The sequence below is a fragment of the Phoenix dactylifera genome, chromosome 16, assembly GCF_051530095.1.
Source record: "Phoenix dactylifera cultivar Ajwa chromosome 16, Ajwa_hap1_PhDact_Kaust_v1.1, whole genome shotgun sequence".
NCBI classification, from domain to species: Eukaryota; Viridiplantae; Streptophyta; class Magnoliopsida; order Arecales; family Arecaceae; genus Phoenix; species Phoenix dactylifera.
The window spans coordinates 10,355,468-10,373,390 of record NC_143205.1 but is presented as its reverse complement, the minus strand read 5'-3'; the positions used below and the strand labels follow the sequence as shown (position 1 = coordinate 10,373,390).

Below are 17,923 nucleotides of genomic sequence, written 5' to 3'. Positions count from 1 at the left end.
AGAGAGAAGGGGGAACGGGGGGGTTTTGGGCGTTGGCGAGGTGTTTTGGAGGGGAAGAGCGGGGTGGGGGGGAGGTTTAGGGGGTGTAGAGAGCAATTTAGGTGAGGGGGTGGGGAGGGTGGGAGGTAATTTAGAAATTTTTAATTTTTTAGGGGTATCCTTAGCAAATGGGGGGGTGTAGAGAGTATTTAATTTTTTTTTAATTTTTGGAGGGTGTCCTGAGCAATAGGGGGGGTGTATATAGAACCACCCTTCCCCAGGACCCATGAAAGTTTAATTCTTCCCCTATTTATCCATACTTAATGGGTGAAAGTTTCAAAAAGGCCCATTGTTAAAAAAATAATTAGAAAAACAAAGCATACTGGTAAGCTACAATCTTTTTGTCCGAAAAGTGATATTATATACGCTTCTGGCATAAAACATCAAGATAATTAGACTACATAACAAACAAATCATAAGGCCTTATCCCCACAAGGGTGGTCATGATTTTGGCAATACTTCATCAAATAATCCCAAATATTCACTAACACGATTGAGTTTGGTTCGAGCATAAACCTTACGCCTACCAAATAACATTTGGGATTTAAAAGGGCATAACCAAGGCATACTCATGCCGGTCAAACCTGCTCACAAGAAACATAACCATTCCAAGGAAGAGCTGCCATAACCAATATTTTGATATAAATATCTTTTATGCCTCTTTTTTACTTCCTTACGACGACAGTCATTAATTAAAATTTATTCCAAAGAGAAACTTTTGCCTTTCAAAAGTAAAGCCAAACAAAAATAGGCATGCGTCAATGCTTAACCATTCCCATAGGCATAACCCTTATTGTTTCCATTTTTCTTATGCCTGATCCAAACAAAGCCTCAGCGTGTACCTGTGCTAAATTTGGCATGGTAAATATGGCTATAGGAAGAAACCAAACCAGAGATGTGAACTACAAGCTCCCAAAAAATTCGAGTTCAAAGTAACCACAGAAATAGATGATACCTTATATTCCTTCTAAAAGCAAACAAAGGATAGGCCCTCCAACAATATCCAGAGTTGGTGTAAAATTCTATTTCGAAATGTATTACTTAGGACAGGCTGCTTCAAGCCACCGCACAAATCCTCATTCTTAATGTATCGGACAAAGATAGCTCCACAGAAAACCTTAAATTTGTCGAGGGGCAATAAGAGCACATTTTAAAAACTGATTCCAACAATGCACTCATCATTTTTTAAATTTTTGTCCATCACGGATAAATAGGATAATTATATGAACAAACAACAAATCCATACTGCAGCACATTACATGATATAGATGCCCTAATGCAAAATGAAGTGCATGGTCTCAGAAATTTGTCAGTCTGTTATGGTGGAAGTAGCTCCAAGGAAGATCTGTCAAACATACCATTAACAAATTACCTGTACCACAAAACAGAGAGCAGAAAAGAAAATCACATCGAACTAGAGGTCATCCTAAGATCTCTCCTGCCTGGGCGAGCGACTGCATAACCAGCAACAAGATGTGCAGAACAGAATTAATAATATAATACTTGTGGGGAATAAGAAAAACCAAATAATGATGCTAACCTGCGATGCCTCTCATAAACAGGGCTTTCAGCTCTACCATAATCAGGACTACCCCTTTGTTCAGGTTTGTTATATGGGCTGGAACCACGACCATAATCAGGGCTACCCCTCTCCCTCCCTCTACCATAGGGACTTGCAGATCGCCCACGATCACTCCTCCTTTCTGGAGATCTGTCCCGACCTCTCCTATCAGGGCTGTACCCATTTCTCCTCTCATCATCATCACGGAGGGCATACTCCACTGAAATAACCCGATCCATCAATTTGCTGCATATCCAACACGAGAAAATAGAAAAGACAATCCATCGGTTATTTGATTTGTTTAGATCAATCCAATGAAAAAAATCTACAAACCGTTCTAAGTTCGATATTATAGTGTCTTCTGTGATGCAAAAACAGGGTGATCATTATCAGCAAACCGAGCTACAGTCTCAGATTGCAATAATTTTTATTGTGAAAGAATAAACATTTGTAAGTCAAATAAGTCGGAATTAACAGAAGGATCTGTAAGCAACGAATTAAAGTCATGGACAAGATAGATTACATTAGATAAATGTCCATCCTACCAGGTGCACCTGGACTACAATGTGATTAGCTCAATGTACTCATATAGATGTAAACTTTGGTTTTAGAGGCAACTCCATGGGAATTATATATAACTGGATGCTCTTGAAATGGGTCTCCATCGCCACATCCGTAAATGCATTTAAAGGCATTCCAGTGAAATGATCTACTAGAGTTTAAAGGCATTCTAGCAAAATGAACCACTAAAGCATGCTACTTATTATCAATTTTAGTTGGTAATATCAGTAATTCGTTTGGGACTTTGGACATCCTTATTGGCCCTCTGTTGTTACATGAGCCCAATTTCCCCAGTGACTGTTAGGGATAATTTGTAATAAAACAACTTCAGAAAGTCACTAGAAACAGTGATCTAGACCTCTATTATATCCTTCAGTGGAACCAGCAGTTTCTAACAAGATGCAACTCCATAGCATGGGCTACCACAAAAATTTTAAGAAGCTCGTCTTATATTCAAATGGGCAACTCCATATTCTCTTTGCCAAAAAGCATGGTTTCCTCAACAAAACATATGCCCGAAAAATTATCATTTTTAACAGCATTAAAAAGCACCTGACAAGCAAAGAAACTAAAGAACCTCAGACTGTTACCATAAGCCTAGGTTTCCAAGTTCACTGTTAAGTTTCGGTGGAACCAAAATGAGGACAGACACATTGAAATGATGAACTCAGAGTTCACTTTCAAGCATTGGATAGCAGTAATATTAGAATATGCATCCTATGACGGATGAAAGATACATCTGCATATATTAATCAACAAAACTTACAAAAAAGGGGAGCAAGCGCACCCGTGTGAAAGCTGGCCAAAACAATAACGGAAATTTTGACAACAAATATAACATGGCGATATTAGTACAAATGTAGATTTTGATAATTGCAGCTTGTGCTTTTTCAAAGCGAAAACTTGTATTCACATGAAACAGTGATTGCACAAAGATTAGTATCGAATTAATTAAGATGCTAGAAGATAGAATTTTGATATTTAAACAAAACGAGTTCCCTGAGGCAATAGGAAAAATCATCTAGAGAAGTTACTCAACATGAGCAGTCAAAACTTATTTAACAAGAAAAAACAAAATGCATATAAGATTTGTGCAATATACAAAAATGAACTTGCATGTATGTAAGCGTAGTGACCTCATGTTGGTAGCATCCAATGCTTTGGTGGCATCCTCCTGTGACTCAAACTGGATGAAGGCAAAATTTCTTCTAATCCTAATATTTGATATTTTTCCATATGGGTCAAAATGCCTCTCCAAGTCTCTCATCCTGGTATTGATTGGATCAAAATTTATGACAAACAAGGTCTTCGTTGGCCTCACATTGGCTGGAGATCTTCTTGAACTGCCAGACCGCCTACCACCACGTTCTTGCTAGAATTACAATTATGAGATATCCAATGAGAAATATGAAAGCCAAACTTCTCAGTGTTTCACTTATTCACCAACCAGCAAAACAAAGTCACATACCTTTGTCCACTCAACACGTAGTCGTCGCCCTTGTCTACCAAATTCAGTCCGATCAAGTGCTCGAATTGCATCCTCAGCATCGCGTTCATCATCCATGTAGATAAATGCAAATCCTGCAAAATTAGATGGCAAAACAAAAGAATAGAATCAATTTTTTAACTTAATAAGAAATTTAGGTCAATAAACCCCTTGTCTAACGAAGAGAGAGCTGACACCCGCTGCTCCAATGAAACATTCAAAGACTCTGCAAAGAAATTTGCATAACATCTCTCCATCTCTGTGAATGCCAGAAACTAGTGGACAAGAAAATCAACAACAGACCTCATGTGTAGAACTAAATGACGTCATGGTATAACAATCCAAAAGTAGGTCTCTCGTGGTAGGCCATCGAACAGATTATGTGTTCTCCATCTATTCTCCAGCCTGGCCGCGAGATCGGCATGGGAAAATGAGCAGATTGGGACAGTGGTCAAAGTTCATGGAAAATGAAAGGCAATGGTCTCTTGGGGAAATGTTTCCAGGTGAACAGATGCCATAGTGAATGGTGGAACAGATCAGCTCCTGGAAATAGACAAGAAGATGAGCCTCGAGCTCAGGAAGGAAAGGTGATGCACAGCCCATCAGCCAGGAAGAGCATGTGTGCTCCAATACATTCCTGCACCAAAGAAATTGTTGAGTACGGGGGGCTTACATTAAAAAAAAATAATGATTTGCTAGACTTATCCTGAATCCAATTCTCCTGTAAAACTCAATAAAAGGTCCTCCATGGCTATGTCATGCTGTCTGGAAATGGTTGCAACATAGCAACTGAGAGCTGATGCGGTTCTACCATGCCAGCTTTGAGAAAGGGAGGGACTCTCCTGCTTGAGAAATGGCATGAACAGTAGGATACGCCCACATATTAATGCCCCGGCATGGATTATTGTCCCTAGCTTATCGTCTACTGAAGGGCATTGCGTAGATTAAATATACTTGATGATTTTTAGTAAGTATACGCCCATCAGCATGAACCAAAATTAGTTTTAGATCTATAATATATCTTGAACTTATTATAAGAGGATACCAAGATTTCATTCAATTAAGAATTATCTACAGCCATGCTAATATTGTAATACTTAGCATGAAATTACACATATAAATATAGAGCTGTAATGATATAAACCACAATCAGAAAGGGAAAAATAAGGAAACAGCAATATTCGAGTAACACACTTCTCCAGCCGCAGGTTTTGAAGGCACTCAGGTGTGCTGCAATTTGTAGAAAGGATACCAATACTAAGAAATAAATCATGATTCAATATCAGCATCCAGGAATATCTCTTCAGTATTTCAGTCACAACTTCCAAAGAATATTCACAAATTGGTGTTCAGTCAAAAAAAAAAAAGGTCAAAAGGACTGAAGAAGGAATCAGTTGTATTAACCAAGTTTTTAAATCCCATAGAATTGGGGGCATCCCAGTTCCTCTGATGCCCCAGCCATCTCAGGTAGGTACTCTTCCCTCCTTCTTTCCTCTATTTTTTTCTTTCTTTCTTTCTTTTCTTTTTTCTTTCCTTTCTTCATTGTTTCCCTCATTCTTTCTTTTTCTTCTTCCTTTCTTCATTATTTCTTTCCTTTTTTCTTCTTCTTTTTCTCCCTTCGCTCGGGTCCTTATTATAAAACCTTATTATTAACTTGTAGCACAACAGATAATAATCCTACGGGTCAAAAAAAAAGGGCTTAGAGAACAATGAATTGCCACCATCTTAAAAATGGATTAAAATATTACCTGACTTCATATCTACTCTTTCAACCCTCCCATATCTGCCGAAAAGTCGCTCGATCTCAGATTGGCGAGCATCATACTCGAAGTTACCACAAAAAATGGGCCTCATTTTGGTTAAACAAGTCAACAGCTAGATCTCCCTTGAATCTGGAATGGAGGACAAATATAAAATACTGAGAAGGAGAAACGAAACATGAAAGGAATTCATAGATAGTAGAGGACACGTTGGAAAGGTGTAAATCTTTAATGAGATCGATCAAATTATATAATGGAAAAGCAAAAAAGAAAAAAAAAATACCGCATAAGACTTTCTCTAGATTAATAACAAATAATAAATTACACATAAATTAGTGAAGAAGCAAAAACACACAAAGAAAATTCCCTCAATACTATCCGAAAGTAATAAAATGACCCATAGAAAATAATTACCAACTCTAAAACCTATTCAACAGTATCAATTAAATCACATTAACTCTGAGGAAGATGTCATCCAAATCCAATCACTAACAGACATCTCAAAACAAATGAATTCGGTCAAGACCTAACAACAAAGAAGATCGAAAAATCTCAATAAACCAACAGATCCGAACAGATCGATACTCCCGAAAGTAAAATATTACCAGAATCTAAGCTCAAACACAAAAGAAAAGACTTAAACCATCTAAAAAAACGGAAAAAAAAATACCATCCAAATCTTTCAACAGGAGATCCAATACCACCAATCGAAGGCAGCCAAAGTTCATAAATCTAAGGGATCTCGTAGCACAGATCAAGAATCGCAAGACGGTTTCGATCGGAACTCTCACCTTGGGACGAGCGAGAGAACAGCAGAGGAAGAAGAAACCCTAGGACTCGACGCGCCGGCAGAGGAGAACGAGCAAGGGACGGCATATTTTTGGTTTATATACAGCGACGGCAACGAGGATATTTTTGTGAACCAACTGTGATGTGCCACGTAAGCGGATCACGGTTTTACTGTGAGAGCTCGGGGCTCATGGGAAGCAAATAAGAGTAAAATAATGCCTCCGGAGAAGGGAACATCGAAAGCGACCCCAACTCAATGTAATCTACCTAGCCTTGAAAACGAGAGATGCCAGTTTTGGAGAATGGCTAAGGTTTTGGACTGGGTTGGCCTCGGCACTCAGAATTTTTATTTTTATTTTTTTTAAATATATTTATACTCGTCAAGTATAATTTATTTATTTTAATTTAAAAAAAGTTTTAGATTGGGTTTGACACGAGACCGGATCCAATCTACCTACCAATTTGTCCATTTATTTGTGTATACATTAACAAGTAATAGAGTTGCATGTACAAATACATGTGAAAATTCAGATATTGATCTAAAAGATATTTGGTAATTAAGCTGCCATATATAAGAAAACTTTAGTTATTGGATTGTATGAATGAGGATAATTTTACCAACCATTCCTTTCGAGGGATCACTCTCGTTTGTTGGAAATAAAGTGGAAGAAAAAAAAATTATATTTCAATTATATAATAGTATCTCTAGTTAGAAATCGAGTTCATTAAGTATGTAAATTTTAAGACTCTTTTACCATTGTATCAATATCTAATAAATTACTACGCAGCAATAGATGATTGGTGAGAAAAGAATGAATCCTTCTAGTGTCTCTATCATATAATTAGTACTCGTGTCCAGGAATTCGCTGTATTTATGTATCATATTTTTGACCATACTATTCATGTAATTTTGTATAAGGTTGCATTTTATTGGGTAAACATATGGGCTAATATTACCTCTCTTTTTTTGCAGTGCCATGCATCATTCAATTTATTTTTTTAATATATTTTTTAAGTTATCTTGATTAGGGCTTGGATGATTTGAGTATAAATCTATCAACAAACTGGTCATATCAACAACAATAAATACCTTTTTTTTTCTCCAAAACCTGCCACCTCCCCATCTTCTCTTCTCTGAAAAAGCTGTTTCTCTGCAGAAATCTTTTGCCTATATTGGTAACATCAAATGCGGATTATCCTTTTACTTCTTAAGCTTGGAAAAGGGGAACAAGATGGAAATAGTAAGCATACAACGTAGACTAGGCTACCAAGTAATGCTGGTTCTGATAATCCAAGTTCGGACCTCTTAGATTCTAGTTGGATGGTAACGATGCTCCAAATTAAAACTAACAGTTAAAATAATGGAGACATAAGATTTATTTCTAACCACATAAAAACAATATATAATCCAGGCCATCTTAACTATTGAATTATTAAAACTAATATCACGCCCCAAACCTAGATCGCAACAGACGTCGCATACCTGAATGGCGGACCATACAAGCATGTAAGGCTACAAATCTTACAATCTCAAAGCAATAATAGTAATTCTTCAACCCTTAATCAATTTAAATTAAGATTGAAATAAATAACTCTCATAATCCATCGTTCCATAAGTCAAATTATGCTAACTAATTATTATGATTCAATTCAAATAAAATATTCAAATTAAACTAGTGTAACTAGTTTAAACTAGAAGTCCAATAATTGTGAATATTTTCAGAAGATCTAGCATCCTCTCCCAAGTCCCGAGCAGTCATTGGTCAGGATCTGAAAAATAGAAAAGACAGAATAATGAGCTACACTAGCCTAGTAAGCAACATAACAAAGTGGAGTCTAAGTATACCAAATAAATAGCAGAATACTGACTAAGAATAAATCAAATTTTGTAATACATGTATTTTTAAAAAATATTATTATTATTATTTTCATAAACTAATTCTAGAGACGCAACATCGTGCTATGGTCATGTAACCTAGTGGCATGGGTTAGATATAGAATGCATAAAGTACCAGATACCACTATTCTAATTATTAGTAACTCGGTGTCGAAACCAATTTCTTAGATTACAAGTCGATAGGGCCAACGAATAATCTCCATTGGTGGGGCCAGATTATAGTCGTACCGAGAATACATACATATAAAACAAGTTTCATAATTTACCCAGTTATATTTTTCAAATCACATAACATATTTTAAAATATTTATTATCATCATAATAACATACCCGATCCATTTAATCAAGTATAAAATAAATATCGCAATCAAATAAAATACATAAATTATTATTTTACCAAAGATCGAAAAATACATTTTGAAGCATTAGGTTATTTAGCTTTTCTCACTTCAAAATCTCACTTCAGTTAGACGGGTCAGGTTCACCTATGTTAATACCATTAAAATACCATTTAATTTTATCATTATTTTAAAAACCAAGTAAAGTTAAAAATTCAAATATTATTGAAGATACAACCTCATGTCCAAATTAGATTGGTTAGGGGACAGTGCCCGACTGCCCAGGTCAGTTTGAATAAGATGAACTAAACTGATCAAGATGAGCTATGATTTAAGTAGCTCAATAAAGATTAATGATAACTAAATTTTAAGAGTACCTAACAAGGCTAGGGTATTGAGTCGATATGCTGCCTGGATATCAAGGCAATGCAGAGCCTCCACCCTGGGGTCAATTTAGATCTGAGCAAAAGGGAGTCATGGCTTTGAACTAAAATCCCTAGGTTTTGCTTAAAAAGAGAAAGAGAGAGGAGAGAAAAGAGAGAGAATCTCAGTCTAGGTTCAATCAAGAAGAGTCTTGGTTGTCAATCAAATAGGTCATCCTCGCATCTAATCCACATGCTAAAAAAATGGCAACTAGGGAAGTAAATCATTTATTTGTTTTTTATTTTGAAATAAATAAATAAGAATACGATGGGAAGAAAAGAAGATATAAGAAGAGAAAGAAACAAACAGGAAGGAAGAGAGGGAAGAGAAGAGAAAAAGAGAGAAGGAAGAGGAGAGAAGCTCCGATCGAGAAGTAAGTCTCGATTTGGCCCAAAAATAAAAGAAATGACTCAACATAAAGAAGAATAAAGGAGGAGGAGGGAAGCGAAGCTCACTGTTCACGGCAGAGATGGTGAATCTCGGTCGAAGATAGCTAGGTTCAGTGGCATCTGTGGTGGTGACACTCGAAATAGGAGAAAGCAGAAAAAATAGGGTAGTCAGAGCACAAGAGAGAGGAGGAAGAGAGTTTGGCGGTGACGCTCGGCTGAGGTGTTGCGGTGGCCACCAAAGGAGGAAGAGGGAGGAGAGCTTCTCATAAATCAAATAGAAGAGTCTTGGTGTATTTATAGAGAATTTTTGGGAGAGACGATAAGCTAGAATTGAGCTGGTCATTCGCCAGTTGCAGTGGTCCCCAACGGTCGCAGCAGTTCGCACCAGCCTGATGAATTCTCAGTGGCCTCGACTGGGGTGGCCTTATCGCAACAGCCTAGGTTATGGGCAAGGGAGGAATGCATCCTCCTCTATTTCAATCCTAATTTTTTTTTTTTTTTTGACTTTCCTGATTGAAGTCTGCGGGCATTACCAACTTCAATATGGGATGGGTCTAATTGGGCCGATTCTCACATTCTCCCTTTCTAAAATAAATTTTGTCCTCAAAATTTAACATACCTTAGTTTGCAAAAAGGTCTAGATATTTCTCTTTCAGCTTGTCCTTCAATTCCCACGTAGCCTCATGTTTGGTGTGATTACTTTACTAGATTTTGACATAAGTAATTGTGCGTCTTCTTATTACTTGTTCCTTTTTGTCAACAATATGTATCGGCTGCTTATCATATGACAAGTTTTTCTAAGTTGCAAAGGAGCCAACTCTACTATATGGCCTGCATCTAGAACATACTTTCTTAATATGTAAACATGGAATACATCATAAACTTTAGATAGTGAAGGTAGAAGTGCCAATATGTATGTCACGCCCCTGCCTTTGCGAGGCACGTGAGGCACCTAGTGCACACGTGGGGGCCACATGAGGGGGGAACACGGGGCTCCCCTGCCAGATATTGTCCGGTTCTGGGGCTTCACGCAAGCATCCTTCACCCCTCTCCGATTTTGTTTTCCACCCAAAACGCGTCTGCAGGATTTGGAGACGCCCGCCTCATATGCCCAGGCTCTGGAACGAGTCTTTCCGATGTGGGACTATTGGGCCTCACACCCTTTCCACCATCGGACAAGAGCCGTCCTCGGCTCTGATACCAAATGTCACGCCCCCGCCTCTGCGGGGTGCGGGGGCGTGACATTTGGTATCAGAGCCGAGGACGGCTCTTGTCCGATGGTGGGAAGGGTGTGAGGCCCAATAGTCCCACATCGGAAAGACTCGTTTCAGAGCCTGGGCATATGAGGCGGGCGTCTCCAAATCATGCAGACGCGTTTTGGGTGGAAAACAAAATCGGGGAGGGGTGAAGGACGCTTGCGTGAAGCCCCAGAATCGGACAATATCTGGCAGGAGAGCCCCGTGTTCCCCCCTCATGTGGCCCCCACCTGTGCACTAGGTGCCTCACGTGCCTCGTAGAGGCGGGGGCGTGACATTTGGTATCAGAGCCGAGGACGGCTCTTGTCCGATGGTGGGAAGGGTGTGAGGCCCAATAGTCCCACATCGGAAAGACTCATTTCAGAGCCTGAGCATATGAGGCGGGTGTCTCCAAATCCTGCAGACGCGTTTTGGATGGAAAACAAAACCGGAGAGGGGTAAAGGACGCTTGCGTGAAGCCCCAGAACCGGACAATATCTGGCAGGGGAGCCCCGTGTTCCCCCTCATGTGGCCCCCACGTGTGCACTAGGTGTTAGAAGTATGCCCTAGAAGCCAATCTGGCTGACACATTATTAATTCTAGGACATAATTTGGTACTTGACTTTATTATTATTGATTAATAAATGGGCATTCTTTTCATTCATATTGTTTATGTATCTATGAATCGTCCAAGAAATTAATAAGATGATGATGCATATTCTCAAGAGTTGAGAATTTGAGCTATGTATCATTGGTGATTAATTTCTAAATGCTCCTGATCAATGGATCATCACGAGGACGGTGATCGATCCGATCAGTGCACAGATCACTTTCCTTTTGGATGGACGAGACTTGAGTCCACAGTGTAGGGACACTGAAGTGATAGTGCAGGTGTTTGTTAGAGAACAAGGGTACTGAGCGTGACCAAGACAAGAAGTCACTTGGATGTCTATCCATTTGTCATTGACTTGCTTGATGTTGCAGTAGTATGACTGGTCCTTTGACCTGCGGTGCTTCAGCTACTCACAGTGAGGTTATTGTAGTTTGACTACACGTATACATGGTCTCTAGTCATATGGGTCCTTGTAGTGTAGATTGGCTGCAGTAAGTTCACTATAGGAGTAGGGTATGCACTCATATGGAATCTATCGACCTTGATAGAAGAGGAGTGATCCTATGTGATTTGTTAGACTGAGTTCTAAGACCTTGGCCAGGGCAGTAATATAAAGTGGAGAAAGAGTTTTCCACTATCGAACTCGAGTCGAATAAATCTTGACATATGACAGACGAAGGGGTTTGACGAGTTATCCATGACCTCCGTCCTGTAGGGATCCACGATAGTAGGACTGTATCACACGATAACTGCACCTAGAGGTTCATCATTCTATTCTACTGGGTAGCCACTACATGCTGCTAGGTGTCACTGGTGGATGGTGGGACTCACAGAGATTATCTCGATGATCGATAAACCCTAATGAGTAGAGTTGGAATCGTTCCAATCCATTGAAAGGAGTTTTCAATGATATTGTGATAGAGATCATAATATATCTCACTACCAGTCAGAGTAGAACCTATGGGGTCACACACATTAGAAGTATTGACCAATCCGATGGTTGAATCGTGATTAGGAATCACAAGTAATCAATTCGATTGATATTCAGTTGAAGAAGGAACAAAGGAAATTAATTAATTGGACTTGAAACAAGAGTCCCACTTCGAGTAGGATTCCTAGAGTCCTAATTGGATTAGGACTGGGAATCCTAGTTGGAGTAGGACTGGGATTCCTACTTGAAATAGGATTCCTACAATCCTAATTAGATTAGGAGTTTTGAATTAAAATTGGATTCCTACTTGGAATAGGATTTCTAGAAGACCTAATTGGATTAGGACTTCGAATTCAAATAAGAGTCCTAATTGGATTAGGACTAAAATTAAATATGTCCTAATTTGGATTAGAATTTCTTAAGTCACAATTAATTATTAATCTAATGAATCAATAAGACTCCTAATTGGATTAGAATTGAAGAGTTCAATTGAGTCAAAATTGATTAAAGTTCTAATTGGATTAGGACTTACCTAGATTGGATCCAAATTGGTTCACCCTTGGGCTAAGCTTAATTGGATTAGGGCTAAACCATATTAGGGCCACCCAATCCTCATTAGATGAGGATTAGGGCATCACAAGAAGGAGGGGATCACACCCCTCCTCCTTGATTCCTTTGGTGCGGCAAGGAGAGAGGGAGGCGCCCCACATGGCATAACATCAAGGGCTCCTAATTTGTAGGAGCCCTAGATGCTTTAAAAAGGGGGTAAAGAGGAGGCGCCCTAATTGAATGATGGCTTCTCCTTTTCAGCCGTGAACTCCACCCTCCTCTCCTCTCTTTTCAGCCGCCATCATCAAAGGAAAAAAGGAGAGGAGCCGTGTGCCTCCTCTTGGCCTTCATCCTTGGTTCCAACGTAGGGAAATCAAAAGGCTGTAACTAGCCTTTTGATTCTTCTCCCTGGAGTCTTCTTCTTCTTCATCCTCCCTCTGACATTCAAGAGTTGATTGAGAAGGAGGTGATCAGCCATCAAAACAAATCTCTGCAAGGGAGCTAGCACCCCGGGGAGATTAGAGTGTTTGGATTGGTCCTCTGCTTCGTGTGGATACCCGTAGAGGCCGGACGCGTGTGCGGCTTCAAGCGAACCTTCTTTCAAAACCACGAACTTCAGTTTGCGGTGATCATCTACCCGCACAAGGTGAAGATCTGATCTTCTAAAGGTTTTTAAAAGTTTTTAATCCTTATCTATCTACGAACGATTTTTAAACAACGTTCATGCGATGAACGGTTGATCCCGCGCATGCCTCTTCCGCTGCATCTGAATTTTTTAAAATTTCAGCGGCATGATCGGGGTTTTCTAACACTAGGTGCCTCATGTGCCTCGCAGAGGCGGGGGCGTGACATTTGGTATCAGAGCCGAGGACGGCTCTTGTCCGATGGTGGGAAGGGTGTGAGGCCCAATAGTCCCACATCGGAAAGACTCGTTCCAGAGCCTGGGCATATGAGGCGGGTGTCTCCAAATCCTGCAGACGCGTTTTGGGTGGAAAATAAAACCGGAGAGGGGTGAAGGATGCTTGCGTGAAGCCCCAGAACCGGACAATATCTGGCAGGGGAGCCCCGTGTTCCCCCCTCATGTGGCCCCCACGTGTGCACGAGGTGCCTCACGTGCCTCGCAGAGGCGAAAAAAAAAAGAAATAGAATTAGACTGCTATTTCGATGTATATGTATTAGATGGGTGCGGCAGACGCCGCACGCCCACACGGCGGGCCGCACGGGCGCGCAAGGCAGCAGATCATATCAAAGCAGATACAGCTATTCAAAGATGACATAATTATTTAAATTGTTCAAAAGCGGTCTTACAAAATTTCAAAATAACATATGCCAACATAATTCAAATGTCCAAACTAAACTAACTAAAATGCCAATAACCGAAGAATCATCAGAAACTCTAACGCACTCTCCAATCCCGTGCGATCAAGCCTCTGGATCTGAAAAATGGAGAAAACAGAATAATGAGCTACACTAGCCCAGTAAGCAACAAAATACCCCAGAGTGGGGTCAGAGCATATCAGATCAAAATACAGGATAATGTCTGGAATAAATCATAAATAACATCGTTTTGTTTTTTTCAAAACTTATTATCATTTTTTCAAAAACTCTTATACCAGACTCTCAACATAATAGGCTACGATCACGTAACCCAGTGGCATGGGTTGCACAGAGTGCCAGAAACCACTATTGTTAGTCACCGGTGGAAACGGTGTCCAGAAACCACTATTCTAATCACCGGTGGTGCGGTGTCGAAACCGGTTCCTCACATATTACAAGTCGACAGGTCCAACGTATAATCCCCATTGGCGGGGCCAGAACAGAATAGAACAGATCATAGCCATGCTGAGAATACATATATATAAAAACAGATTTCATAAATTTTTCAGTCATAGTTTACGGATTTCAGAGCATAATTTTCAAATGAAATTTAACATGCCAGACCCATTTTACTAAATACAAAACATATTTCAGAATTTAATCTATTTATTTGAAAATCACACTTGAAGTATTAAGTTACTTACCTCTTCTCGCTTAATCCCTACATCAGATAGGCGGATCAGGTTCACCTGTTTAAATTTAATTAATTCCTTGTTAATTTCAGAGCTAAGCAAAAATCCAAAAATAATACTACTGGGCGCGGCCCAACAGGGCCCAGAGTTGGTCCATAATGAACATGGCCCGATAGGGCCCACATCAGACACGGCCCAATGGGCCCACATAGACTCGGCCCAATAGGGCCCTCCAAGGTTGGCCTCTAATTTGTTCATTTATGCAATAAAAATTCGTTTCAGGGACCAATGTCTAATTACATTGCACCGTTCCATAATAAAACTTGGGTAAAAGGACCAAACAAATATAGTTGAGGGCCTTTATGTAATAAATCTTTCCTACAGGGATCAAATACAAATTTCAGAATACCTTTTTGTGAAATAATATACTGTCAAGGGCTGAACTGAAAAATTTCATTTATTGGCCAAATGGGTTCGGATTTTGGGTTCCGGGTTTTGGGTTCGGGTTCCGGGTTCGGATCTGAACTGGGCCCAAGTTGGGCCCACAAAGGTACTGCCCAACTGGGCCCAAGTTGGGCCCACAATGGATAGGGCCCAACGGGCCCAGTTTGGCCCGTGATGGGCGGCCTCCTTCCCCAAACCCCCCCACGGACAGGGGAAGAAGGAAAGACAGAAGAGAGAGAGAGGGCCGGTGGGGTGGCTGGAGGTCACCCCTCGGTCGACGGCTAGCCGGCCGCCATGGCGGCCGGCGACTGTTGCTGTGGCCGACGGGAAGGAGAAGCAACCAACTCGGTTGCTTGGGGCTGAAACAGGGAGAACAAAATCAATGAAAGCAAGGAGGAGGGAGGCTTACCGACGGTCGACGGAGGTGGCGGATCTCGGCTGAGGGAGGCTCGGTCCGATGTCAAGCGGCGGCGGCGGCGGCGGGGCGTTCCGACGGCCAAAATAGATCGAGAAATAGGGGACCCGGGTGGTGATGGTGGTGGATCCGGTGGCACGCTCGGTCGGGAAGGCACACCAAAAGGAGGGAAGGAGGAAAGAGGAGGAGGAGCTCGGGGTGGCCGTAGGGAGGAGGGCTTGGGGGGTTTTCATCACCCCCCTTGTGATGGCTCTCCACCGCGAAGATCGCGGCGGCCGAGCGAAATCCGCGGCCGCGGTTCGGCCGCGGATTAGCTGGAGGGGGGGTGCCGCGGGACGTGCGGCATCCTCGCCCCGACCGCCCCCGGAAGAGCCGGAGAGGATCGCAATCGCGATCCTCTGTTCCGGTCTTCCCAAAAGAGGGAACGGGACTGAAGTCGGCAGGGGCTGCTGACTTCAGCCCGTGTCTCACAATGTATGCTACACCTTCAACTCTTTATAGAATTTTAAAGGGTCCCATATAATACGGATTGAGTTTTCCACGAATTTCAAATTACATTACCCCCTTAGTAGGAGATGCTTTCAAAAGTATATGATCTCCGACCTGAAATTTTATTTCTTGCATTCTATTATCAGTATAACTTTTCTGTCAGCTTTAAGCTATCTAGAGGTGTTTTGTGATTAGCTAGATCTTCACTACTGTTTGCTGAACAATTTTAAGATTCATAAAGTTTCTTTCACCTACATCATCCCAACAAATAGGAGATCTGCATTTTCTTCTATAAAGAGCCTTAGAAGAGGCATCTGAATACTTGCATAGTAATTATTATTATATGCAAACTTGAACAAAGGCAAGTGACAATCCCAATAACCTCTCATATCAATCAACATATTTTTCAAAATTTGAATGATCCTTTCTGATTGGCCATCGGTCTATGGGTGAAAAGCTATGCTGAAACTAAGAGTGATCCCCAAAGCTTTATGTAGACTACCCAAAAATGAGCCACATACCATTAGTCCCTATCAAATACAATTAATACAGGAACTTCATAGAACCTCACTATTTGCTCAATATAAAACTCTGCAAACTTTTCTAATGTCATTCCTATTTTAAATGCCAAAAAATGAGTTGATTTTATCAATATGTCTATAATTACCCATATTACATCATAACCTTTAGAAGTACGAAGCAAAATATATTTTTTTATGAGTTGATTTTAAACACCTCTATGAGCCTCTTCTATAATTTTTCTTTTTAAATCAGAATCATTTGGAATATAAATTCTGTTAAAAAATTATAAAAATAGATTGCACAGAAGTTAATGCTATAGAAAATCTGCATAGATTTTAAAGATGCAATTATTTTCTACATAAATTTTTAATTTGTAGAAAACTTTTGCACAGATTTTAAAGTTGCAGAAAAATTTTACAAATATTGTAAATCTACAGAAAATTTTTGTATAGTTTTTAAAATTGTAGAATATTTGTTTGAACAATTTGTCAAAGCAATATGGCTTTCTAAAAGGACTGATTTTTATAAAAAGAAAAAAAAAACTTTTACAGCCTTCTAATTCTATATAATTAAAACCAAATTTAGTTCCATACAATTGAACTAATCTTGATAAAGAATCAAATAGCAATTTCTAGTGTAATTAAGATCAGGTTATAGACTGTAGAAAAAATTTATTTTGCCTAGAAACTGCTATATCTTTATTTTATAAAAGTATTATAAAAAATAATCTACTGGAATAAAATCAAAAGATTGAAAAGGGATTGTTTGAATCGAGGCGTGTAATATATACTGCCCTAAGAATATGATTCATCGCCTACGTGTAGGTTTGCGGCGATCTCGTCTCCAAGGTACAACAACCCGGCTCAGCTGAATTCTTTTTTAACGAGCACGATCGTTGTGGAGGCTTGATTCAACCAACTCCTTTAGATGCCCAGAAAATAAAAGAAGATAAAAAGCAAAAAGTTGAAAAGTAGAAAAACTCTATCTGTGGAAGAAACTCTTGAGAGACGAAAGAGAGTACTAGTGAGAAAGAGAAATTGGATTGGATTAGGATTAATCTTAGAGGAGTCTATTTATAGACTTTATTCAGAAAACCGAAAAGATGCGATAGTAATGTTTCGAAGACACCGTATCTTTTCGAAAACCAATATTTTTTTTCCAAAGAGTCATAACTCTGGTGAAAGAGGTATCTCACAAAAGGATATTTTAAAGTATTTAAAACAACTAAAGATTAGAAGATAAAAAAATTTTAAATCTTTTTTTAATTAAATCTCCAATAGGAAGTAAAGGCATCTCGATATGCTGCGCTTTAGATAATCTATACAATACATTAAAGTAGAGTTTGATGGTCTCTCGGAATGACAAGTGTCGTGATGAAGTTCGCCCAGATGTCGATATTGGAGACCTTCATGTGGTTTGAAAGGTTTGAGGAGATCGCTCTGCAACATAGCCTAAAAAAAAAGAAACAATGAA

At 39.7% G+C, this 17,923-nt stretch overlaps 1 protein-coding gene across 5 annotated transcripts; it reads right to left on the bottom strand.

Annotated features, from left to right (window-relative positions):
- Positions 1–1,282: 1,282 nt before the first annotated feature.
- On the bottom strand, positions 1,283–6,313 carry LOC103715074 (serine/arginine-rich splicing factor RS41-like). Of its 5 annotated transcripts, XM_088712430.2 has the most exons (7): positions 6,199–6,267; positions 5,396–5,539; positions 3,951–4,284; positions 3,630–3,742; positions 3,298–3,533; positions 1,580–1,846; positions 1,283–1,493 (listed from the first exon to the last, which is right to left on the bottom strand). In XM_088712430.2, exons 4-7 carry the CDS (start codon positions 3,723–3,725, stop codon positions 1,466–1,468), a joined length of 627 nt encoding a protein of 208 aa, XP_088568556.1. In that variant the 5' UTR covers positions 3,726–3,742; positions 3,951–4,284; positions 5,396–5,539; positions 6,199–6,267; the 3' UTR covers positions 1,283–1,465. The 5 variants fall into 5 exon arrangements, with proteins under 5 accessions (XP_088568556.1, XP_008800807.1, XP_088568554.1 ...); XM_008802585.6 differs by lacking the exon at positions 3,951–4,284 and having other exon boundaries at positions 6,199–6,313; XM_088712428.2 differs by lacking the exon at positions 3,951–4,284 and having other exon boundaries at positions 6,078–6,267.
- Positions 6,314–17,923: the final 11,610 nt, after the last annotated feature.

Bases quoted from the DNA above. Each gene is read 5' to 3' on its own strand.
- LOC103715074 (XM_008802585.6), bottom strand. From the start codon at position 5,501: ATGAGGCCCATTTTTTGTGGTAACTTCGAGTATGATGCTCGCCAATCT. The intron at 3,534-3,629 runs GTATGTGACTTT...TTGTAATTCTAG, and splicing joins TACGTGTTGAGTGGACAAAG to CAAGAACGTGGTGGTAGGCG. The intron at 1,494-1,579 runs GTTAGCATCATT...CTGGTTATGCAG, and splicing joins GTTTATGAGAGGCATCGCAG to TCGCTCGCCCAGGCAGGAGA.